The sequence below is a fragment of the Rhineura floridana genome, chromosome 7 (assembly GCF_030035675.1).
Source record: "Rhineura floridana isolate rRhiFlo1 chromosome 7, rRhiFlo1.hap2, whole genome shotgun sequence".
NCBI classification, from domain to species: Eukaryota; Metazoa; Chordata; class Lepidosauria; order Squamata; family Rhineuridae; genus Rhineura; species Rhineura floridana.
Window position 1 is genome coordinate 23,173,564 of NC_084486.1, and position 21,372 is coordinate 23,194,935.

Genomic DNA, 21,372 nt, shown 5'->3' on the forward strand with positions numbered 1-21,372 from the left:
ATAAGTCTGAGAACTGAAGGTTAGAGTTGCGACTTGACTTTAGGGCTTTCATTTGTGGCTATTCAGGTTAACGATTCTTGGTCAATTCAGATTAACACATATCCAATAAGATTCAAAGGGTACTGCTTATTACCTCACCACAAGCTATCATTACCATTCTTTTGTTTCTTTTATCTGTCAAACACATTGCCAGAGGAAAGCATTTCATGCTTTATTCATTTTGTAAATTCTCTGTTCCCTAGATCCTGGAAGTATTCAAGGTCTTTGTTCTTTTCCTGTTACTATGAGATTAGATCAGAGTTTCTATAGTACAATAGCAATATGAAAACACTTACTTTGGTACTTCTCATTGACTTACTGTGCAGAAACATCCAAGAGCATCTCCAAGATTAAGCAATTAAGCAAGATAGATGTACAACACAATCCTCATTTGAAATGAACACATATTCCTAGTGGACTGCATGTAGATAAACAGTTTAACCCTCCCCCCCCTCGCAAGTTTATTTTCCCAAACCATTTGCCATTTATGGATCTATCTGTTGTAATTGGTTAAACAATGGTAAAGATTTATTGCCTTTTAATTGGGTGGATTTTTTTTTAAAAAAAACCTGTTACATTGTTTTTAAATAAAACTAAAAAACGTTTTAGTAAAATTAAAACTGTGGGTGGCATACAGCATTGAAATTGGAGCATTTCCCTTTGTCTGTATACTAAGCAATGCCACTGTCAGAGGGCAGCCAGGTTGGGCCCTGGCCAAGGGCCCTTGTGGCCCAAAGGGCTCCTGGAAGGCCCCTCCTTAGGGTGGGGTGGTGGTGCTCCCACCGTGGCAGGGTCAGGGCTTGCAAGCCAACCTGCTGCGGATCGTGGAGAAGGAGCTCCCAGGCACCCCCTCAATACAAACAGCGCAGAATTCAAAAAGCCCCACCTACGTCTCCTGTCAGTGTGAGTGCTGTGTGTGCTGTGCGCACATGCCTGCCATCACACACGATGGCAGTGGGGACTTCCCTAAGGGGCTAATGCCCCACCATCATCTTAGTTGATGGCAAGCATGCGTGCTACGTGCACACATCATTCACACAACACAAGAGGTTGGTGGTGCATGTGGGCAATCTTACTATAATAAATAATAAACTTTAATTTATAGGCCGCCTATCTGGCCAATGGCCACTCTAGGCGGCGTACAATAAAGCACGATAAAATACATGGTAAAATATGATACAATAAAAACAATATAACTAGTACAGCACAATGCAAAATTACAATATTTAGTAGAGTTGTCAGTAATACAATTCTGAAGCTAGTTCACCTTAGAAGTCTCAAGTTCATAAAGGCCTGATGGAAAAGCCAAGTCTTCAGGCCTCGGCGAAATATATATAAGGAAGGGGCATGTCGAAGATCTATTGGGAGGGAGTTCCAAATCGTGGGGGCCGCCACAGAGAAGGCCCTCTTCCGAGTCCTCACCAACCCAATCACTTTAGTTGACGGGACTGAGAGGAGGCCCTGAGTGGCAGATCTTGTAGGGCGGCACAATTTATGACGTTGGAGGCGCTCCATCAGGTATACTGGGCCGAAACCGTACAGGGATTTATAGGTTAATACCAACACCTTGAATTGAGCCCGGAAAATAACTGGAAGCCAGTGTAGATCGTACAGCACTGGGGTAATATGATCATAACGGCGGCTGTTCGTAAGTAGACGAGCCGCCGTATTTTGTACCAGCTGTAATTTCCGGACTGTTTTCAAGGGCAACCCCACGTAGAGCGCATTGCAGTAGTCTAAACGAGAGGTGACCAGAGCATGTACTACGAGTGGGAGCTGGTGGACAGGAAGGTAGGGTTGCAGTCTTCGTATGAGACGCAATTGACCCCAAGCTGCCTGGCACACCGATGAAACCTGAGCCTCCATGGACAGCTTGGAATCAAGGATCACCCCGAGGCTGCGGACCTGGTCCTTCAGGGGCAATTTTACCCCATTAAATACCAGGTCGATGTTTCCCAACCCCCCCTTGTCTCCCACGAGCAGTACCTCAGTTTTATCAGTATTCAGCTTTAGCCTGTTTCTTCCCATCCATCCACTCACGGATTCCAGACACTTGGACATGGTCTCCACAGCCGACTCTGGTGAGGACTTAAATGAGAGGTAGAGCTGAGTGTCATCCGCATATTGGTGGCACTGCAGCCCAAACCTCCTGATGATAGCTCCCAGCGGTTTTACATAGATGTTAAATAGCATGGGAGAAAGGATAGAGCCCTGTGGCACACCGCAATTGAGGGGCCAAGGGTCTGAAACCTCATCCCCCAATGCCACCTGCTGGTGCCTATCTAGTCCCATGCAACCTGTATTGGGAAGGTGTTGGGCTACGATGCTGTGGGCCTGGGTCAGGCTGGTGCCCAAGGGCCCAGTCATGCCTGCTGCTGGCCCTGAAACTAAGGGAATGCCTTCTAAGATCGTGCCTGTTATATGTGTGCATTGTTTAAAAACAGACGTTGTGCTTCAATCTATCTACCTACATATGACAAACATGTGTTTCATTTTTATAAAAATAAATACAAAATAAAAACAAATCATTATTAGGCATTTACCAGCATGGCCAAAAATAAAGGGAAGCTCAGTGAATTGATGAAGTTTCTCTTGCAATCTTGTTGAGGCATAATGAGAGAACTCATCTGTTGCAAATGTTTCTCTGAGTCACACAGTATTCCTTGAAGTTGAGGTCTACAAGACTTACATGTGAATAGCTTGAATTTTACTGGGTAGGTTTACCCAAAGCTACACATCTGACTGTCCAACTACATACATACATTGACCTCTGGAGTTGTCATGGAAACATGTCATCCTCTTGATACGTGTGACATCACAAAGGTGCTGAGCTTGATGTTTACCAGAGCCAGAGACTCAGAGCTTGAGCGTTTGACAATGAATCTTCATGGTGGGTAACCCATTACTTTTTTCTGCTTCTATTCCCTTGTATTTTAGAATGATTGTATTAGAATAGTTTGAAGATAAGACTGTTAAATCACAAGTACTAAAGCTGAGGGCAAATAAATCAAAATTCAGACAACTTGCTAGTCAGGAATCAGTAGTTCCTTAACTAGGCCAATTCCTCCAAGATATTTTTGAGGGGAAAGTGGTATGGTGACTTTTGCACTTATGAAAGTGTCACCATGTGTTCACATAATAATTAAGCATTGATACTTTTAAAATAAATTTACTGCCTAAGTGCAATCCTAACCCTACTTTTCTGGGAGTAAGTCCGATTGAATTCTGATTAGACATGGTTAGGGTTGTACATTTAAATTAGAAAATGACTCATCAGATATATTGCTACTCAACAAACTCAATGCACATTCACCACCACTAGTGATCAGTTTTTAGATATCACTGTCCACTATTTTGGAATAACAAACCAGGAGTGTCTGGTTTCTGACAAAGGATTACTGCCAGTTACTGAATGATGGCTTATCTTTCCATTTCCTTCTAAAATATTTCTGAATCTATAGCATTTTCTCCAGTAGCTGAAAGTACGCCATAGAGCAGGGCTGGGGAAACTCTGGGAACCAAATTTCCATCTGACCCTGAAGGTTCTCTGTGGGCTAGATCCTCTCCTTAGTCCATATCAGTTACTGGCCCTCCTTAACACTCTCCTTGTGTGATTTTGCCTGGCTATAATGTGTCCTTGAACTCGGATCATCCTTGCTTGCCTGGATGGAGGGGTGGTGCAAGTGTGTATAGAAATTAGCGTAGAAACATCACATTCATTCTTCCCCCTTTGGCCTCTGGCTCCACCTACCACTGGCATGATCCCCCTAGAAGGTTGCCTGGAAGGGCGTGTGGCCCTCAGGCTGAAAGGGGCCTCCCGCCTCAGTTGTAGAACCTTTTGTGGAATAAGGCAACTTATTCCAGAACAACCTACTGAAAAATGCAAGTGTCTGTAAATAATGAGAACACATTTTATAGAAACAACAGAAGTTACATTCTTCTTAGACTTATCCTCTAGGTCAGCCTTTGCCAACCAGTGTGCCTCCAGATGTTGTTGGACCACAACTCCCATCGGCCTCAGCCAGCATTGCCAATTTTCAGGAAAGACGGAAATTGTGGTCCAACAACATCTGGAGGCACACTGGTTGGCAAAGGCTGCTCTAGGTATTAAATTTTGGCCCAAGGCCTTCGAGAATTGCTCCTTGTTTTAGATTACAAGATGCTGCTTTCTGAAAATCTGGTCTGATTAGAACTTAATCAAACATCTCTAGACCATTAGCAACCTGCGCCACATCCAGCCCGCCATATAGGAAAAAGGAGTCTTACCACAGAACCAGCATAAAACAATATTACTTCTCTAAAATTGTTGTAATTGGAATCTCTGGATTTTGGAGGGCTGGGACCGTAGGCGAATTCCTGAAACTGAGTGCCATGTCCAAATATTCAGGAATGTGTAATGACTGTGACTCAGCACTCAAATGCAGAACTATGCAGTTCACATATCGTTTGGCCCTGAATCCCCCTAAGTCAGAGGAGGGCTTGTAGGCTGAATGTGCTTCCCCTCTCCAGGCCTCTCTGTCCAGCCCTTGGGATTCTTCCAGGCCATGCCCTTCAGCAGCCTTCCTTGAGTGCTTTTGCCCAGCTGGGAGGGGTCCTTGAGCTGTGATAACACTTCTTGCTTGCCTGGTTGGAGGGTGGAGGGGTGTATGCAAGCCTCTGGTTTTTGTATGGCTACAATGCAGCCTACTGTATGAAGGTATGAATGATATCAGTTGCTTCACCCACTTTTCCTTCTGGGCTTGTCTCTTTTTGGTCCCTCTCACCACTGTCTTGCAGCCCTGAAAGGTTGCCCATAAAGGAATACGGCTGCAAAAGGTTGCTTTCCCCTGCCCACAATTAATAAATAATACAGACATTTCCACTGTGGCTTTCATGTGTATTTTTATTCCTTGTCACACTGTGCATGATGTGACACTAGACCGCTGCTATGTACAATTAGGTGCACATATCAGCACAGGTTCATAATGTGTGAATTGACTCTAAGACTCTGTCTAGAGCCTGTCTAGGGCTAGAACCATGTGTATACTTCCCTAGTAATATTGAACTCGGTTAAACTTCCTTGCAAATAAATGTGAATAGGACGGGGCTACATGATTATTGTTGTTCATTTTCTTTCTCTCCAACTTCCAGTGGATCCTTGATTTAATGTCCTCCCCATCTCTGCCCAATTCGCAGAGCTACTCTCAACACCTGCTCTTCTAATTTTCACTGTCAGAGGCCATGCTACCCATTCAATGCATGATGGATGATTATTTACTTTGCTATCTCTGCCACAGTCTAGACTTCCTTACTTTCCATTTTCACCTTATAGCTTCATTCATTGTTTGTGCCAGTGGCTTTGTTTCTCCCTTGCCTGATGCCACTCTTGGCTAATAAATCCATTGGTGTCTATGCTTTTCCTCCAAAACTCAAGTGATTTAAGTTATTCGCATAAGGGGTAGATCTTCCAGAAATATTCAGCTGTCATTGCGTCTTTCTAAAATAATGGGTTAGATCCAGGCTAAGTTGTTGTTGTTGTTGTTATGTGCTTTCAAGGCGATTACGACTTATGGCGACCCTACTAATCAGTGACCTCCAATAGCATCTGTCATGAACTACCCTGTTCAGATCTTGTACGTTCAGGTCTGTGGCTTCCTTTATGGAATCAATCCATCTCTTGTTTGGCCTTCCTCTTTTTCTGCTCCCTTCTGTTTTTCCCAGCATGATTGTCTTTTCTACTGAATCATGTCTTCTCATTATATGTCCAAAGTATGATAACCTCAGTTTCATCATTTTAGCTTCTAGTGACAGTTCTGATTTAATTTGTTCTAACACCAATTATTTGTCTTTTTCGTGGTCCATGGTATGCGCAAAGCTCTCCTCCAGCACCACATTTCAAATGAGTTGATCTTTCTCTTATCCGCTTTTTTCACTGTCCAACTTTCACATCCATACATAGAGATTGGGAATACAATGGTCTGAATGATCCTGACTTTAGCGTTAAGTGATACATCTTTGCATTTTAGGACCTTTTCTGGTTCTCTCACGGCTGCCCTCCCCAGTCCTAGCCTTCTTCTGATTTCTTGACTATTGTCTCCATTTTGGTTAATGACTGTGCCAAGGTATTGATAATCCTTGACAAGTTCAATGTCCTCATTGTCAACTGTAAAGTTACATTAATCTTCTGTTGTCATTACTTTGGTCTTTTTGATGTTTCCTCTTTAACTTTCATCAGCATTCATTTCAAATCGTTACTGGTTTCTGCCAGCAGTATGGTATCGTCTGCATATATTAAATTATTGATATTTCTCCCTCCAATTTTCACACCACCTTGGTCCAATCCTTTGTTCCCTATGATATTTTCTGTGTATAGGTTAAACAAATAGGGTGATAAAATACCAGCAGTATGGTATCGTCTGCATATATTAAATTATTGATATTTCTCCCTCCAATTTTCACACCACCTTGGTCCAATCCTTTGTTCCCTATGATATTTTCTGTGTATAGGTTAAACAAATAGGGTGATAAAATATACCCCTGTCTCACACCCGTTCCAATTGGGAACCAATCAGTTTCTCCATATTCTGTCCTTACAGTAGCCTCTTGTCCAGAGTATAGGTTGTGCATCAGATGCTGTGGCACCCCCATTTCTTTTAAAGCATTCCATAGTTTTTTATGATCTACACAGTCAAAGGCTTTGCTGTAATCTATAAAGCACAGGATGATTTTCTTCTGAAATTCCTTGGTCCATTCCATTATCCACTGTACGTTTGCAATATGATCTCTGGTACCTCTTCCCTTTCTAAATCCAGCTTGGACATCTGGCATTTCTCTCTCCATATATGATAAGAGCCTTTGTTGTAGAATGTTGAGCATTACTTTACTTGCATGGGATATTAAGGCAATAGTTTGATAATTACTGCATTCCCTGGGATCCCCTTTCTTTGGAATTGGGATGTATCTTGAATGCTTCCAGTCTGTGGGCCATTGTTTAGTTTTCCATATTTCTTGACAATTTTTTGTCAAAATTTGGACAGCTTCAGTCTCAGTAGCTTGTAGCAACTCTGTTGGTATGCCATCTGTTCCTGGTGATTTGTTTCTTCCAAGTATTTTAAGAGCAGCTTTCACCTCACATTCTAAAATGTCTGGTTCTTCATCATACAGTTCCTCTGTGAATGAATCTGTCATCCTGGCATCTCTTTTATAGAGTTCTTGAGTGTATTGCTTCCATCTTCCTTTTATTTCATCTCAGTCAGTCAGTGTGTTTCCCTGTGATTATTCAACATCCCTACTCTTGGTTTAAATTTCCCTTTTATGTCTCTAATCTTTTGGAATAGAGTTCTTGTTCTACCCTTTTTGTTGTCCTCTTCTATTTCTGTACAGTAACTATTGTAATAGTTCTTTGTCCCTACGTACTGGTAGCTGTGTTGTTGCATTTAGGGTTCTGACTGTGTTTCTATCTCCTTTTGCTTTTGCTTTCCTTCTCTCTTTAACCATTTGAAGAGTTTCTTCAGTCATCCATTGAGGTCTTTCTCTCTTTTTAACTAGAGGTATTCTTTTTGTATTCTTCCCTGATAATGCTTTGAACCTAGACTGGGAAGGTTTGCTGGAGAGATACGTTTCCCAGAACGGTATTGACTCCGCTGCTATTTCCCTCGTCCGCCATTACTGAACCAGCTTCCTCTCTCTGTTCCTTCTAGTAAAACTTTTCTTGCTTTTGTATGTGTTTCTGCCAATTTGGAGATGAGCGTTTGCCTCCCATCTTTTCTCCTGGGCTCCTTTTTAGAAGGCCAATAAGAGAGAGGAGTGAATTTTTGCTTTGTAATTTGTTCATGTATTTTTATTGGATGTAACTGCTGCTTTTTGTAAATTGTATTGTTTTTACTGATATATTTTTATATTTGTGTTTATTGTTTTGTAAGCCGCCTTGAGGGCCTTTTGGCCAAAAGGTGGGGTAGAAATTAACAATAACAATCATTATCATCATCATCTCTCTGACTTCATGCCATAATTCTTCTGGTTCTCTGTCACCTAAGTTCAAAGCCTCAAACCTGTTCCTTATTTGATCTTTATATTCTTCTGGGATGCTATTTAAATTGTATTTTGGCATTACGATTGCTTTGTTCTTCTTCTTTAGCTTTACTCTGATTTTCAATACGACCAGTTCATGATCTGTACCGCAGTCTGCTCCTGGTCTTGTTTTTGTAGAAAGTATGGAACTTCTCCATCTTCTGCTGCCAATTATATAATCAATTTGATTCTATATTGACCATTTGGTGATGTCTACGTGTACAGTCATCTTTTCGGTTGCTCAAAAAATGTGTTGGCAAGAAACAAATCATTGGCTTCACAGAATTTAATAAGTCTTTCTCCTGCTTCATATCTGTCTCCTAAGCCCCATTTCCCCACAATTCCTAGTTCTTCTCTGTTCCCTACTTTTGCATTCCAGTCTCCCATGATTATCAGCACATCTGGTTTTGGTGTGTGATCAATTTCTTCCTGTACTTCTGCATAAAATATCTCCAATTCCTCTTCTTCTGCATTTGCCGTTGGAGCGTAGACTTGGGTGATGGTTATGTTAATAGGTTTCCCGTTTAATCTCATTGATATCACTCACTCAGACCTTCTGTTGCAGCTCCTAATTGCTTTTGCTACATCACTTCTCACTATTAAAGCAACCTTGTTTCTTCTTAATTTCTCATTTCCTGCATAAAATATTTTGTAGTTGCCTGATTGAAAATGTCCCATTCCCGTCCATTTTAATTCACTCACACCAAGTATTGTAATGTTGATGTGTTCCATTTCTTGCTTGACAATTTCTAACTTTCCTTGGTTCATGCTTCTCACATTCCATGTTCCTATACTATGCACCGTATAACTCTGGACTCTCCTTTCGCATCTGTGTGCATCAGCCTCTAAATTAGTTCCCGCTGAAACCTTAGTCATGACTGACTTATCCCATTGATTTCATCTAAGTTCAGCTAACTTAGTCTGGATTAGGGATGGGTGAGAATTTTGTTTCAGTTTGCATTTCAAGCAGAATTTATCAAATTTGCACTTTCTGAAACAATATGAGAACTGAAACACAGCCATCCTTCAAAATTCACATTTATTAGAATTTTGGGATGCAGTTCGTCAACTAAACAATATTTACAAAAATGCATATATTAGGGGAAAGTGTGCATAAAAATGAATATATGCATGAAAATAACATGCAAAAAGGCGTGATGTAATGAGAAATGGTTTGCAAAAATGTGTAGCTTTGTCAAAACTGCCTACAAAATTGTGTTTATTGGAGAAATTCGCACTAAAATGGCTGAGAATTTTCAGGATGATTTTTTTTTTAATTGCAAAAATGTACAGGACTGAATTTAACATTAGAAAAGTGAGAAACTGAGGGAACCAAAGCTGACAGATCTTTCCATCCCTAGCCTGGATGTACCCCATTGTTAATATTGATGGGAACAGAGCAGTAAAGAGCTTTAATGAATAAGATGGTGTTAACTTGATAATGAGGTACAAAATTTTAAAATACCATAAGCAACACTGTTTACTGAATATAATTCTTGGGATATTTTGTGACAAACACAAGTTCTACGTTGAGTCCTTCTGTGGCTTGGCGAATTTATAACAAGGCTTGAAAGGGTCCCCCCATCCCCTCTAATGGAGTAGGAAACTGTTTTCAGCCCCAGGACCATGTTCCTCCTGGGAAATCTTCCAGTCCTACAAAACACATCAAATGATGTTGCATTTCAGGCTTCCCTGCTCCACTTCTTTGGCTAGAAAAAGGCAGTGTGTTGATGTCAAATCACATTTTTGTAGCCAAAAACGTGTAACTGAGGGAAAGGTTTATACTACTGCTTCTTTTAGCAGCAGCCATGCATAACTGCCTAACAGATGGCAGAGGCCATGGTCTTTTAGGACTAAAGATTAATTTGGGTGTTTCCTTTTTTGATATGGTCTAGTAATCTTGCAGATATTTAACTGTGACAGTTGTATAAGGACAGTGTCACTCTCTCTATATACAGTAGGGCCCCGCTTTACAGCGCTTTGCTTTACAGCGCTTCGCTAATGCGGCGGCTTTCAATTAGGCTAAGTCCCCACATTAAGGCTCTTGTTCCACTTTTATGGCATTTTTTTCCTGTCGCACACTATTTTGATGTCATTTTCGCGTGACGCGGCCCATTATCGTCAATGGGTTCCACTTTATGGCGATTTTCGCTTTACGGCGGCAGTCCAGAACGGAACCTGACTTATAAGCGGGGCCCGCCTGCATATATACAAAGTATTTCCTGGATTCCATCATACTGTAGCAGGACGAAGGCCAAAGGGCAGGGATATGCTGAGAGGGCTCACTCAGTTCTCCGTGGCTCCCCCTGAATTTCATGGGACATAATAAGCAGGCTTCTATTTCCTTAGTAATAATGAAGGTTCATTTGGCAGTATTTGTCCCAAGTTATTTTAAGCAGTTGAAACATAATAGGTTCATTTTTTTTCTTCTAATGATAATTAAGGTACCAATATCAGGATAATTTATCCATATTTCATTTTTCCAAAAGGTTCTTGCTCTTTTTATTGACATCTCCTGAGTTTTGACTGTTGGATGTAAGGATGTTTAGTCCTTTCTGCTGATCAATGTGTTTTGGGCTACATGCCTAACCAGTTTCAATTTCCTAAGAGGGTGGACAGGAATATCTTGATTATTTGGTGACAGATATTGTGTGCCCTGCTTTTTTAAAGAAAGAAAGAAAGAGGAGACATACAGTATCATAAGATTTTTCTAGTAGTCTAAGGAAACATATGTGCTGTATTTTAGCTTCCTAAGCCACATGGAAGAACTGCAGGGCCACCTCAAGGTTTTTTGTGTGTAGTCAGGGAATGCAGTAACACTGGGCTACTCTGCAAGGCATTTGTGAACCCAATGGAAGAGTGACAATGGTGGCAGTGTCTCCTTACTCCCTTGTCGTCCTGTGAATCCGGAGAGAAAGAGGATGAGGAACTGAGTAAGCAGATGGCAGCTTGTAATAATGGTTTTGCTGAGGTTGTGTAGCTTTGTGTTCCTGTTTGACCAGGTTTATAAGGCAAAACAAAATGTCTGGATCCAACAACAGTTTCAGGAACTCCTGTTTGCATTGCGCCCTGGCAGGTGACCTCCCATGCTAACTGCTGATGCTAGGTATGTTTAACACTTGCGTTTTCCCAGCAGGTTGCTGCTCCTTTATAAACCTAAATCCATAAGTATGGGAAATCCATTTCACATTTTTAAAGTGCCAGCGCTGCTGTAAATACTGCGTATGAGTCTACAGATTTTTCATCAACCTCATGATCCTCATGCCTATTAAAGTTTAATCTTCGGATTTTTCTCAGGGACATTTTTTTCCTGGAACTCTTTTTGATTTGGTAAATAATTAATGTCATTAAAATTTATAATCTTCCGTCATTACTTATAGGAAAATCGGGTTTTTAATGTGAAACATAATTGTCTCATTTTGCAATGTGTGTTGTGATAACTGAATGCAGCTAAAGTAGATTTAAATATTTCCCCTGAGCAAAATAGCTAGGTATTGCAAACAAAATAATTTATGTTCTTTGTGTGCAAATAAATAAATACACAAATGGAATGAATACTGGGAGCCCCAGATTCTTTAAAATAATATTTGCATTTAACTTTCTGAATTTCCTAGAATTTTAAACATACATTCTGCAGTTTCTGGGCTGAAGTGGTGATTGTGGAACATTTCTTCTCCAGAGGCTGCAAGCGGCCTTTAGCAACTGTGAGATGGTGCCTTTTACTGAAGCCAATGGGAAGAGCCAGAACTAGCTTCCTCTGAAGGAAGCTATCCCCTCTATTCCCAAACCATAGTTTATTGGACCAAGACAATGACAACTGATCCATGCCTCAGTGGGGGAATGTGGGGTGTTTTCATTATGTTGGGTTAACAAGAGTATTTATGTACAGTGTGGTGTAGTGGTTAAGGTGTTGGACTAGGACCTGGAGACCAGGGTTCGAATCCCCACATAGCCATGAAGCTCACTGGGTGACCTTGGGCCAGTCACTGCCTCTCAGCCTCATGAAAACCCTATTCATAGGGCTGCCATACGTCTGAATCAACTTGAAGGCAGTACACACATACCCCCCCATCTTTATATATCCCCATATAATAGTTGAACGTATTTTTGTATGTGTTTGAGCTAATAATTGTGTGTGTTCCATCTGTCTGTCTCAATCACTCCACCCACCCACCTCCCAAGTCTTAACAACAACAACAACAACAGCCCATTGTTAATATATTATAACCTGGAAGTTGTGTCTTCTCCCTGCAGCCTTTCCACAGTACCTATATAAAGAACCACTCTGTATAATAAAACAGTAAGTTTTGAATCATCATGTGTTTTCAGTAATAAGGAGAACTATGTCAGGTTTTCAAAATACCTTTCTTACCAAGACTTTTCCCATTGCCACAAGAGGAAGTAGATAATAAGACTATAAGAGCTATGCTGGATCAAACCAAAGGCATTGCATTGACTTTAGCTTGTGTTCATCGACATCATCTTAACTGGATGCAAAAGAAAGAGGATCCAGGGTGTGGTCAACACATCCTTATGGGAAGGAGTGGGCCCAACCATCTTGAAAGTTGTAGCAATTTAACCACTCCTGAAATAGCCCACCCTGGACCCATTGATATATAAAAACTGCCCCCTGGTCACAATTATCTTCTGGGAAAGGTGCTCAAGTAGGTTGTGGCACCACAATTGCAAGCACTCTTGGATGAAGCAGTTGTCTTGACCCATTCCAGTTGTGGTTCAGGCCTGGTTATGGAACTGAATGGGCCTTGGTCACCCTGATGGATTATCTTTGTCAGGAGAAGGACAAGGGGAGCACAACCCTGTTATTCTTATTTGATCTCTTGACAGCTTTTGATACCATTGGCCATGCCATCCTCCTGAACTGGCTCTGTAAGATGAGCATTGGTGGCATTATTTTACAGTGGTTTTAGTGCTAACTCCAGGATTAGTTTCAGAGAATAGCATTAGGTGATTGTTTCCTGTCCACCTGGGAATTGTGCTGTGGGGTGCTGCAGGGTACCAACCTGTCTCTCGTGCTATTTAACATCTGCAGGAAGCCATCTGGAGTAGTCATTAGGAGATTTGGGGTGAGTTGTTATCAGTATGCCAACCATACCCAACTCTATTTCTCTATAACATATGAATCAGGAGAGGCCATGCAAGCCCTGGACTGGTGCCTGAACTCAGTGGTGAGCTGAATGAGGGCCAGTAACTGACTCTGAATCCTGGCAAGATGGAGGCAGTGTGGGTGGGTGGTTCCCAAGTCCAGATAACTGGTCACTTTCCTGCTTTGGATGGGGTTGTACATCCCCTAAAGGATCAGGTTCATAGTCTGGGAGTTCTCTTGGACCCATGTCTGTTGCTAGAGACCCAGGTTAACTTGGTGGCTAGGAGTGCCTTTTACCAGCTTCAGTTGGTAAGACAGCTGTAACTGTTTCTGGATCAGTATAGCCTAAACCCTGTCATCTATGTGCTGGTAACCTCCAGACTGGATTTGTGTAATGTACTCTATATGGGGATGCCTTTGACAATGACCTGGAAGCTGCAGCTAGTGCAAAATGTCACAGTGTAACTGCTCACTGGGGGAGAAAGTTGCCACCATGTTATGCTGCTACTAAAAGAATTGTGCTGGCTGCCAATAGCTACTGAGCTAAGTTCAAGGAGCTGGTTTTGGTGTACAAAGCCCTGCACAGCTTGGGAGCAGGATAACAAAAAGATCATTTCATCCCCTACATACCCAACCAGTCATTGTATTCTGCAGGAGAGGGATCCTGCAGATACCATCTTATCAGGATCTCTGTTCCGCACAGTGTTGGAATTGGACCTTTAGTCTGGTGGCAACTACCCTTTGGAACTCCCTCCCACTGTATATCAAACCATTCTGACTTGTCTTTTCAGAGTCTGCTAAAGACATTTCTCTTTCAAAAAGTCTTTATCCCAGTTGGTATCTGCCTTGAATTTGAATTGATGTTATGTATGTAATGTTGTTTGAAAATGTTTTTGTATTTATAATAGTTTTTATATATGCAATTGTTTTAACTGTTTTTATATATGTAATAATAAATACTATCTTCTTTTGATGATTCTGAACAAAAAAGGAAGTTGGGCATTAAAATACCATTGAAGCATAAATTGTCTCTGTTTTAATTATTATATCTATTTATTTATTGCACTTACATCCTACCATTCCCTTGAGAAGTCTGAGAAGATTATTTGACATTATTAATAAGCAGTCTCTCATCCAGACACTGACCAAGCTGAGATCTGCTTAGTTTTAAATGAATCAGAGAATCAAGTTCTCTGTGTTGTTTTTTAAAATGCCCTCAGAAGATTATAGGTGCTGGATGTAATCTTTACCCAAAAAAAAAGCTTGCAAACAATAATTTATCATGGAGGTGGAGGAGGCGTAAATTTCTAATGAACTGGGTTTTTTTTCCCTCGTAGGAAATCAGTGACAATGAAATTTTGGAACTGGTACACAGTGCTCTTGGGAGGATGACAGTGATACGGCAGATCTTCCCTCTGTCAAGAGAGAACAATCAAAGATGCATGAGGAACAACCACCGGATATCTTCGCTCCTCTGTGACCCACAAGAAGGTTATCTTCAAATGCTTCAGGTCAGTAGCATATCCAGTGAATAAGATGGCCCATCCCTTCTCCTTCCCCTTGGAGGATGACATGGTCCATGGCATCACTAGTAAAGTTTCACTCGAGTACTGGAACAGGAGAAATTCAAATGGAAACATTTGGGTCTCCATGGGTTCCACTTATAGGATGCAAATGGCTTCTGGCCAGCCCATTGATTGATTGATTGATTGATTGATTGATTGATTGATTGATTGATATCCTGCCCTTCCTCCCAGCAGGAGCCCTCCCCTAGTTTCTGAACACTTTAGATCTGATAATCTAGGCATATATTATCAACCCATTGCACTGACTCCTGTTAAATCCCTGTAGGAAGCTTGTTTGTGTAAAAAATGTGCTTTGTTCTCTTGCCACATATTAAGCCATTTCATAGGCTCAAATGCATTGACTAGGGAAGTTTAACATGGAGATTTTGACGAGAGCTGTGCTGAAATTACTTATCTAAGTCTTGTGTTCCTTTGTGTGCGCTGAAATTTGAAATGTTTTGACGCTTGAGAATATACTCATGTGGTTTTGTTGTGTGAACTTTAGATAACAACCACAATCGTTCAGTGTAGTGAATTTTGTTTCAGGGTTTCTGGCCTTTTAAAGTCAAATAAGACTTGACCAACTGTCATAGAAATGATTGTGAGAATTATTTAAAAGGTGTCATCAGGGGTACTTTGGCTGCATGTTTATATATTATCCCACACCTGGAATCAAGCAGATGTCGAATCCTGGGAAGAACAGAAAAGAGGATTTTTCATTCATTTTAAGGAAGTCATAGGAAGCTGCCTGAGACCATTAGTCCATCTAGGTCAGTATTTACACTGACTGGCAGCGGCTTTCCAAGGTATCAGACAGGGGCCTTTCCTTGAGATGCCAGGGATTGGCCCTGGGACCTTCTATATGCAAATCATATGCTGTACCACTGATTTGTGTGGCCCAGGCTTATTTTCTTTTGCCTTCCCTCAAGGCACCCATCTTCAGTAGACATAGGATATTTGAAAGTAGGTTAACCTGATGCAAAGGAGGACACAGTCTGTCTTTTTAGCCATTGTGTATTATGGAGAATTTCAGTGGGTGGTAACCCTGTGCAAAAGTTTCTCAACATTTCATAAGTGTCTTGTGAACTTGTTTGCCTGTTGACTTAAAAGTGTTCACTCCTAGGCCGTCATGCAAATGGCAGTCATTTTTTGTTAATAGACTTGACATTCCACATTGGACTCATTTATAAGATCTAGTTTCAAGAGGTGATTCCATCCTGGGAAAGCTAGTCCATAACTGGAGTGCCACTCCTGAAAAGGCTGCCACCTTAGCGGTTGCCCTCACTATGTTCAGAGGGAGCACCTGGAGCAGGCCTCTGGAGAGGTTAGTGATGTCTATCAACTTGGACTGCTTTAAAATACAATTCAATAAATTTATGGAGCATAAGGCTATCAATAGCTACTAATCATGATGGCTATATACTGCCTCCAGGACTGGAGGCAATTTGCTTCCAAGTACCAATTTCTGGGGAATACAAGTAGGAGAGTACTATTGTCCCAATGCCCTGCTGGTGAGATTTCCATAGGCATCTGGTTGGCAATTGTGCGAATAGTATGCTGAACTAGATAGACCTTCGGTCTGATCCACTAGGGCTCATATATTACATACACACACAAACACACACAGAAGTATGTGGGTAATGAAATCTGCCTCTTGGGCTCTGCAGAGTCTGCACCTCCTAGTCCTTCTTCCTGGCAGCAGTTGAGACTGAAACAATGGGGCAGGGATGATGGTGTTAGCTGCCATGTCCTAGACCTTAAATATCACTTAGATTTTAATAGAAGAAGAGTTTCTGTTTTCTCTGCTAGATGAGCAATAGTTTTTATTAACAGTAATTAAATCAAGATAATGTGTAATATCTGGCTAACCTTTTTATTAGCTGTTGTTGGCCATGTTTTGTTTTCAGTGAGTCTCTACTAAGCAAGCAAAATTCTCTCAACTACTTAGGATAGTATTTATCGGTGCAAATAAATGCAACAGCTTTGAATATAAGCCAATAAAGAAAAATGTTTTGGTCATATTAACTTTAATCTGAAAAAATTGGTTAAAATTCTTTTGGAGCTGCTCAGTTCTGAACACCCTAATGGACATCTCCCAAAGATTTTCTTTATTGATGTCAAGCCTTGTAAAGCTCAGTCTGACATGCCTTGTAAAACTGTCTGTAACGCTCAGACAGTGAAGCAAGTTGCTCTTAAATCTTGTGTGTTCTGATTTTGCAAGGTCTAGCTTTTCCCGTCACCTTACTGGCATTGTCTTCTGGGTCTCATTTTTTCTGGTAAACCAATTTTTAAAATAAACTTAGGTTCTGCTTCTTTCAAATGGAGGACTTTGATAGAAGGTCTTGAGCATAATTGGAGGCATGTTGTTGGATGCTGGACCATGGTAGAAACCCTGAGACATCAAACATGGAGACCCTGCCAGGTTAAAAATGGTATGAGAGCCTTTCATGTGCTGCTTTTGGTCCAAGTGGCAGTGTTCCATCAGCTTCTGGGGCATGCACTCACTTTGAGCACTTTGCTCTTCTTTACCCTGCTCCTTCCCCCTTGCTGATCTTCTCACCACTGTTCAGCTTCAGAATGCAGATTAGCTTCGGCTCTTTGAGAGCATTTGATCTAGGTAGAACAAATGTGCATGGGACAGGAGCAGTGTGCATTGGTTTTAACAGCTAAAGAGAGCCTACAAGTGTATGCACACAGACTCTCATCTGATGTTTAAACAAGCACACATAGTCTGTTCTCATGATGCAGTTCCCCTTATGCATGTTTATTCCACCCAGATTGAAAGTCTGTCAGGGTCTTTCATTGGTAAGTTGGCAGACTTCAGGGCAGACATCTACATTTCCACATTTTCTTTCTTTCTTTCTTTCTTTCTTTCTTTCTTTCTTTCTTTCTTTCTTTCTTTCTTTCTTTCTTTCTTTCTTTCTTTCTTTCTTTCTTTCTTTCTTTCTTTCTTTCTTTCTTTCTTTCTTTCTTTCTTTCTTTCTTTCTTTCTTTCTTTCTTTCCATATATTAGCCTATATTGGTTGGTCTCAGGGCAGTGTACAACAATAGAATAGTTCTTGAACATAAAAAGCTATATAATATAATCAGAGCTTGGAAAAGTTACTTTTTTGAACTACAACTCCCATCAGCCCCACCCAGCATGGCCACTGGATTCGGCTGATGGGAGTTGTAGTTCAAAAAAGTAACTTTTCCAAGCTCTGAATATAATAATCTATAGTAGTCATATCGTAAATACTCAACCCCAGCAATCAGCCCAAGCAAGTCAAATACTGAACTACCTTCGCTGTGGGACAAGTGCCTGAGTAAAAACTAAGATTTAAATTTGACATGGAGGAGAGAGAGAGAGAGAGGATCTCAAGCAGGAATATATGCAGAGAGGTGCTCCCTCAAGTGTTCAGGTCCCAATCCATTCAGGATTCTAAATGTCTTCACTAACACTTTGAAAGTGGAGGGGAAGCATATTGGCAGCCAGTGCAGTTCCTTTAGATCTGGTGTTACATGAAAAATAATTCAGCTGCAATTTCACTGCCACATTCTGCACTAGCTGCAACTTGCATGCCATCTTCAAGGGCAGCCACAAGCAGAGATTAAAAGAGCATGGACTGCTGTCCAGAAGCAGTTGTAGCTGATGGGCCAGCCAAAAGTGCTGTGAGCCACTGAAGCTACTTGAACTTCAAGCGGCAAGGCTGACACTAGGAGCACTCCCAGTCTATGTGAAGGCAACTTTGTCCAGAGCAGGTCAATCACCCAGTTCCTTAATATGCATTGAATGCTGGGGAAATGGTCACTCTATGCTCCATTATACTGAACAACATGTACAAGTCATTAAACAAAAATTCCAGCCAAATGTTTCTGGCTGAGGGGACTAAAATATTTTCTCTGAACCTGCGAGTCAACGGCAGTATCTCTTGAACAGACTGGAAGCATGTGTTACATTAACAACTACCTGCTTCCCACAGTGTGAACTACACATTTAATTGCTCCTTAGTAGGACAGCTTATCTGTGACTTAACACCAGAGCATTGCACATTTTCCCATCCTTGCCTGCAGAGGTCATCAATGATGTGGGGTGGAGGCAAGGAGAAGCACACAGTGCTGCAGTGTTAGGGAACGAGTAAGTTGTCCTAGACAGAATAGTGATATTATGTTGTGAACACATTTTCAAAATGGCTCCTTCTCTATTATTAGTTGTGGTATGTGATGCAGATCATCCATTACTCCTCTAATAATATATTTACTAGCTAAGGTGTAGGTTTCTGTTATTGCTGAAAAATAATTTCACAGCTCTATGACTCTGGTTTTATTTTTCTGAAGTTATTTTTATTCACTCTGTGTGTCTGCGTGTGCGTGCAGGAACTGATTTACTTCAACTCAGTTCACTACCTAGAGTTTTTAAATATTTAAAATATAGGATGAAAGGACTTGAGGCAGCTGACATTACCATTTACAATATCCTGAGAAATTTTAGTTGCTATATACATATGCTGTGAGCTGATCAAACCTTACCTTAGCCATGAAGTCGATGAATGTCCTTAGATAATCCAGTATCACTTAAACTCAGCCATTCCTCACCCTGATCGGTAATGTGACCTACCATATAAGATTGTTGTAAAATTTGTATTATTTGGAGCTTGTTACAGTCCCCAGAGTGAAAAAAAGCCTTTACTGTATTACTGTGCAGGGGCTGTTCCATGTGGGACTCTTTCTCAGTTCTAGGAACCAGGAATCAGTCCCATGTATGCAAGGTAGGGAGAGGAGTGGACCACAGGACTAGGAGAAGCAGTGGTGGTCTTGTAAACACAGTGACAGTCTCTGAGTTGCAACCTGGCAACCTGGGTGAGAATGTTGAGACACTGGAATATTCTGAAAGATCCACATCTCTGTGTGAAGTGTAATCTGGGGAGTATTGCTTTTGAAGTTTGTAAAAAACAGTGTTTTGAGATGCCAGTTACTCTTCTGTAAGATTTATTTTTTGTGTGCAAATTATATTTCTTCACAACAGCTGCCACAAGAGGTCTACCACAGTATCCCCCATTCAAACCCATTGTCCAAATCAAAGTTCGCTTGGCGCCAACATTGTTATCTTGTTGGCGCCAGATTAAAACTTTCCTTTTCTCCCAGGCTCTGACCTCAGGTCTTTTAACCTGTTTATCTGTGCTTCATGGTTTTAAACTTTGTATGCTTCTTAAAATTGTTTATTTATTGTAATGTTCAGTTTTTTTCAATTTTGTAAACCGCCCAGAGAACTTTGGCTATGGGGTGGTATATAAATGTAATTAATAAATAAATAAATTCCATACTCCAAAGGTTATGTGGTAGAGCAGAAGTCTCCCAGCACCACCACCAGCTGGGCTTGTCCTTTCAGAAATGGAGCTAACACAAAACTGCCCCCCGTCCAATCCAATAAGATGATCTAGTAGGAAGCCATGGTCAGGGATACTGAAAGATGGCATCCACCAGGCGACCAAGGCTGTTTCCTTCCTATAACCAGGCCAGAAACCAGATTGCAATGGATCTAAGTAATCACTTTCTTTCAAGACTGCCTGGAAATGCCACCAGTGTGCTCATCGCTTTGCTCAAGAATGTTATATTTGATGAAAAAAAATGGAAATGGACTGCCTTCAAGTCAATTCCGACTTATGGTGACCCTATGAATAGCGTTTTCATGGTTAAGGTGGTTTTAGAGGTGGTTTAACATTGCCATCCTCTGAGGCTGAGAGGCAGTGACTGGCCCAAGATCACCCAGTGAGCTTCATGGCTGTATGGGGATTCGAACCCTGGTCTCCCAGGTCGTAGTCCAACACTCTAACCACTATGCCACACTGGCTACTAGATGGCAATTGCTGCCCTTTTCAAAAGTGCTAGCACAGCCTTTTTCTGATGCTCTGCTCCTCTTCATTAGCATTGCAACTTTGCACTATGCAGGGATTGGAAAGGACTGATGGTTCAACATGTTGTGGGCCATATCCATATCCTTCACTACTAAGGCTACTACACTGGGAAAGGACTGCCTGAACAGTTCCTGATGTTTATCAGTGCAGTCTGTTAGCGTGATCTTGGCTACTGTAGTACATTCTGAATGCTGTGCCTCTAAAGATATATTGAAAGAGTACATTTCCCTTGCTCCACCATGTTTCATTCTTTCACATCAGGAAGTGATAACGACGTACGTGAAGCTACAGCCCTCTGTTAGCTTTTCATCAAAGTCAGAGCCAGTGGATTCATTCTGGAGGTGGAATAGGGTCTTTGGAATTTATGTAGAACCTTTCTCTCTGGGTGGTGTGTGTGTGTAACAGTGTAGGAGCTGCTTCCCAATAGCATGGCTTCTTGCCACCCCACTAACTTATTTAAAAAGGATCCATGTGGATTGGTGCAGTGGCATGACTTCTGTTCGTGGCACCTTCATTTGTGAGATCCAGTCTTGTGGATGTGACTTTTACAGTGCTCTGGTAATACTGTGGTTTGATATGGACTGATTGTTAGTGGGACAAGAACAGGAATACATCCAACAATTGGCAGTCTGTTATCAGAAACAAAACTCACACCATTTTTGGCCAATCAGGTTTTCTTGTGGGTTTTTTTTGCCTCAGGGACATGGTTTAGATTGAATTT

At 41.3% G+C, this 21,372-nt stretch overlaps 1 protein-coding gene across 4 annotated transcripts in view; it reads left to right on the forward strand.

Moving 5' to 3' along the window:
- The window catches only part of GRID1 (glutamate ionotropic receptor delta type subunit 1), a 1,096,368-nt gene that overhangs the window by 871,695 nt on the left and 203,301 nt on the right, over window positions 1–21,372 (forward strand). For all 4 annotated transcript variants that reach the window (XM_061635045.1, XM_061635047.1, XM_061635044.1 and 1 more), the window contains one exon: window positions 14,530–14,703. In XM_061635045.1, the coding sequence (XP_061491029.1) occupies window positions 14,530–14,703 (174 nt within the window). The remainder of the gene's footprint in view (window positions 1–14,529; window positions 14,704–21,372) is intronic.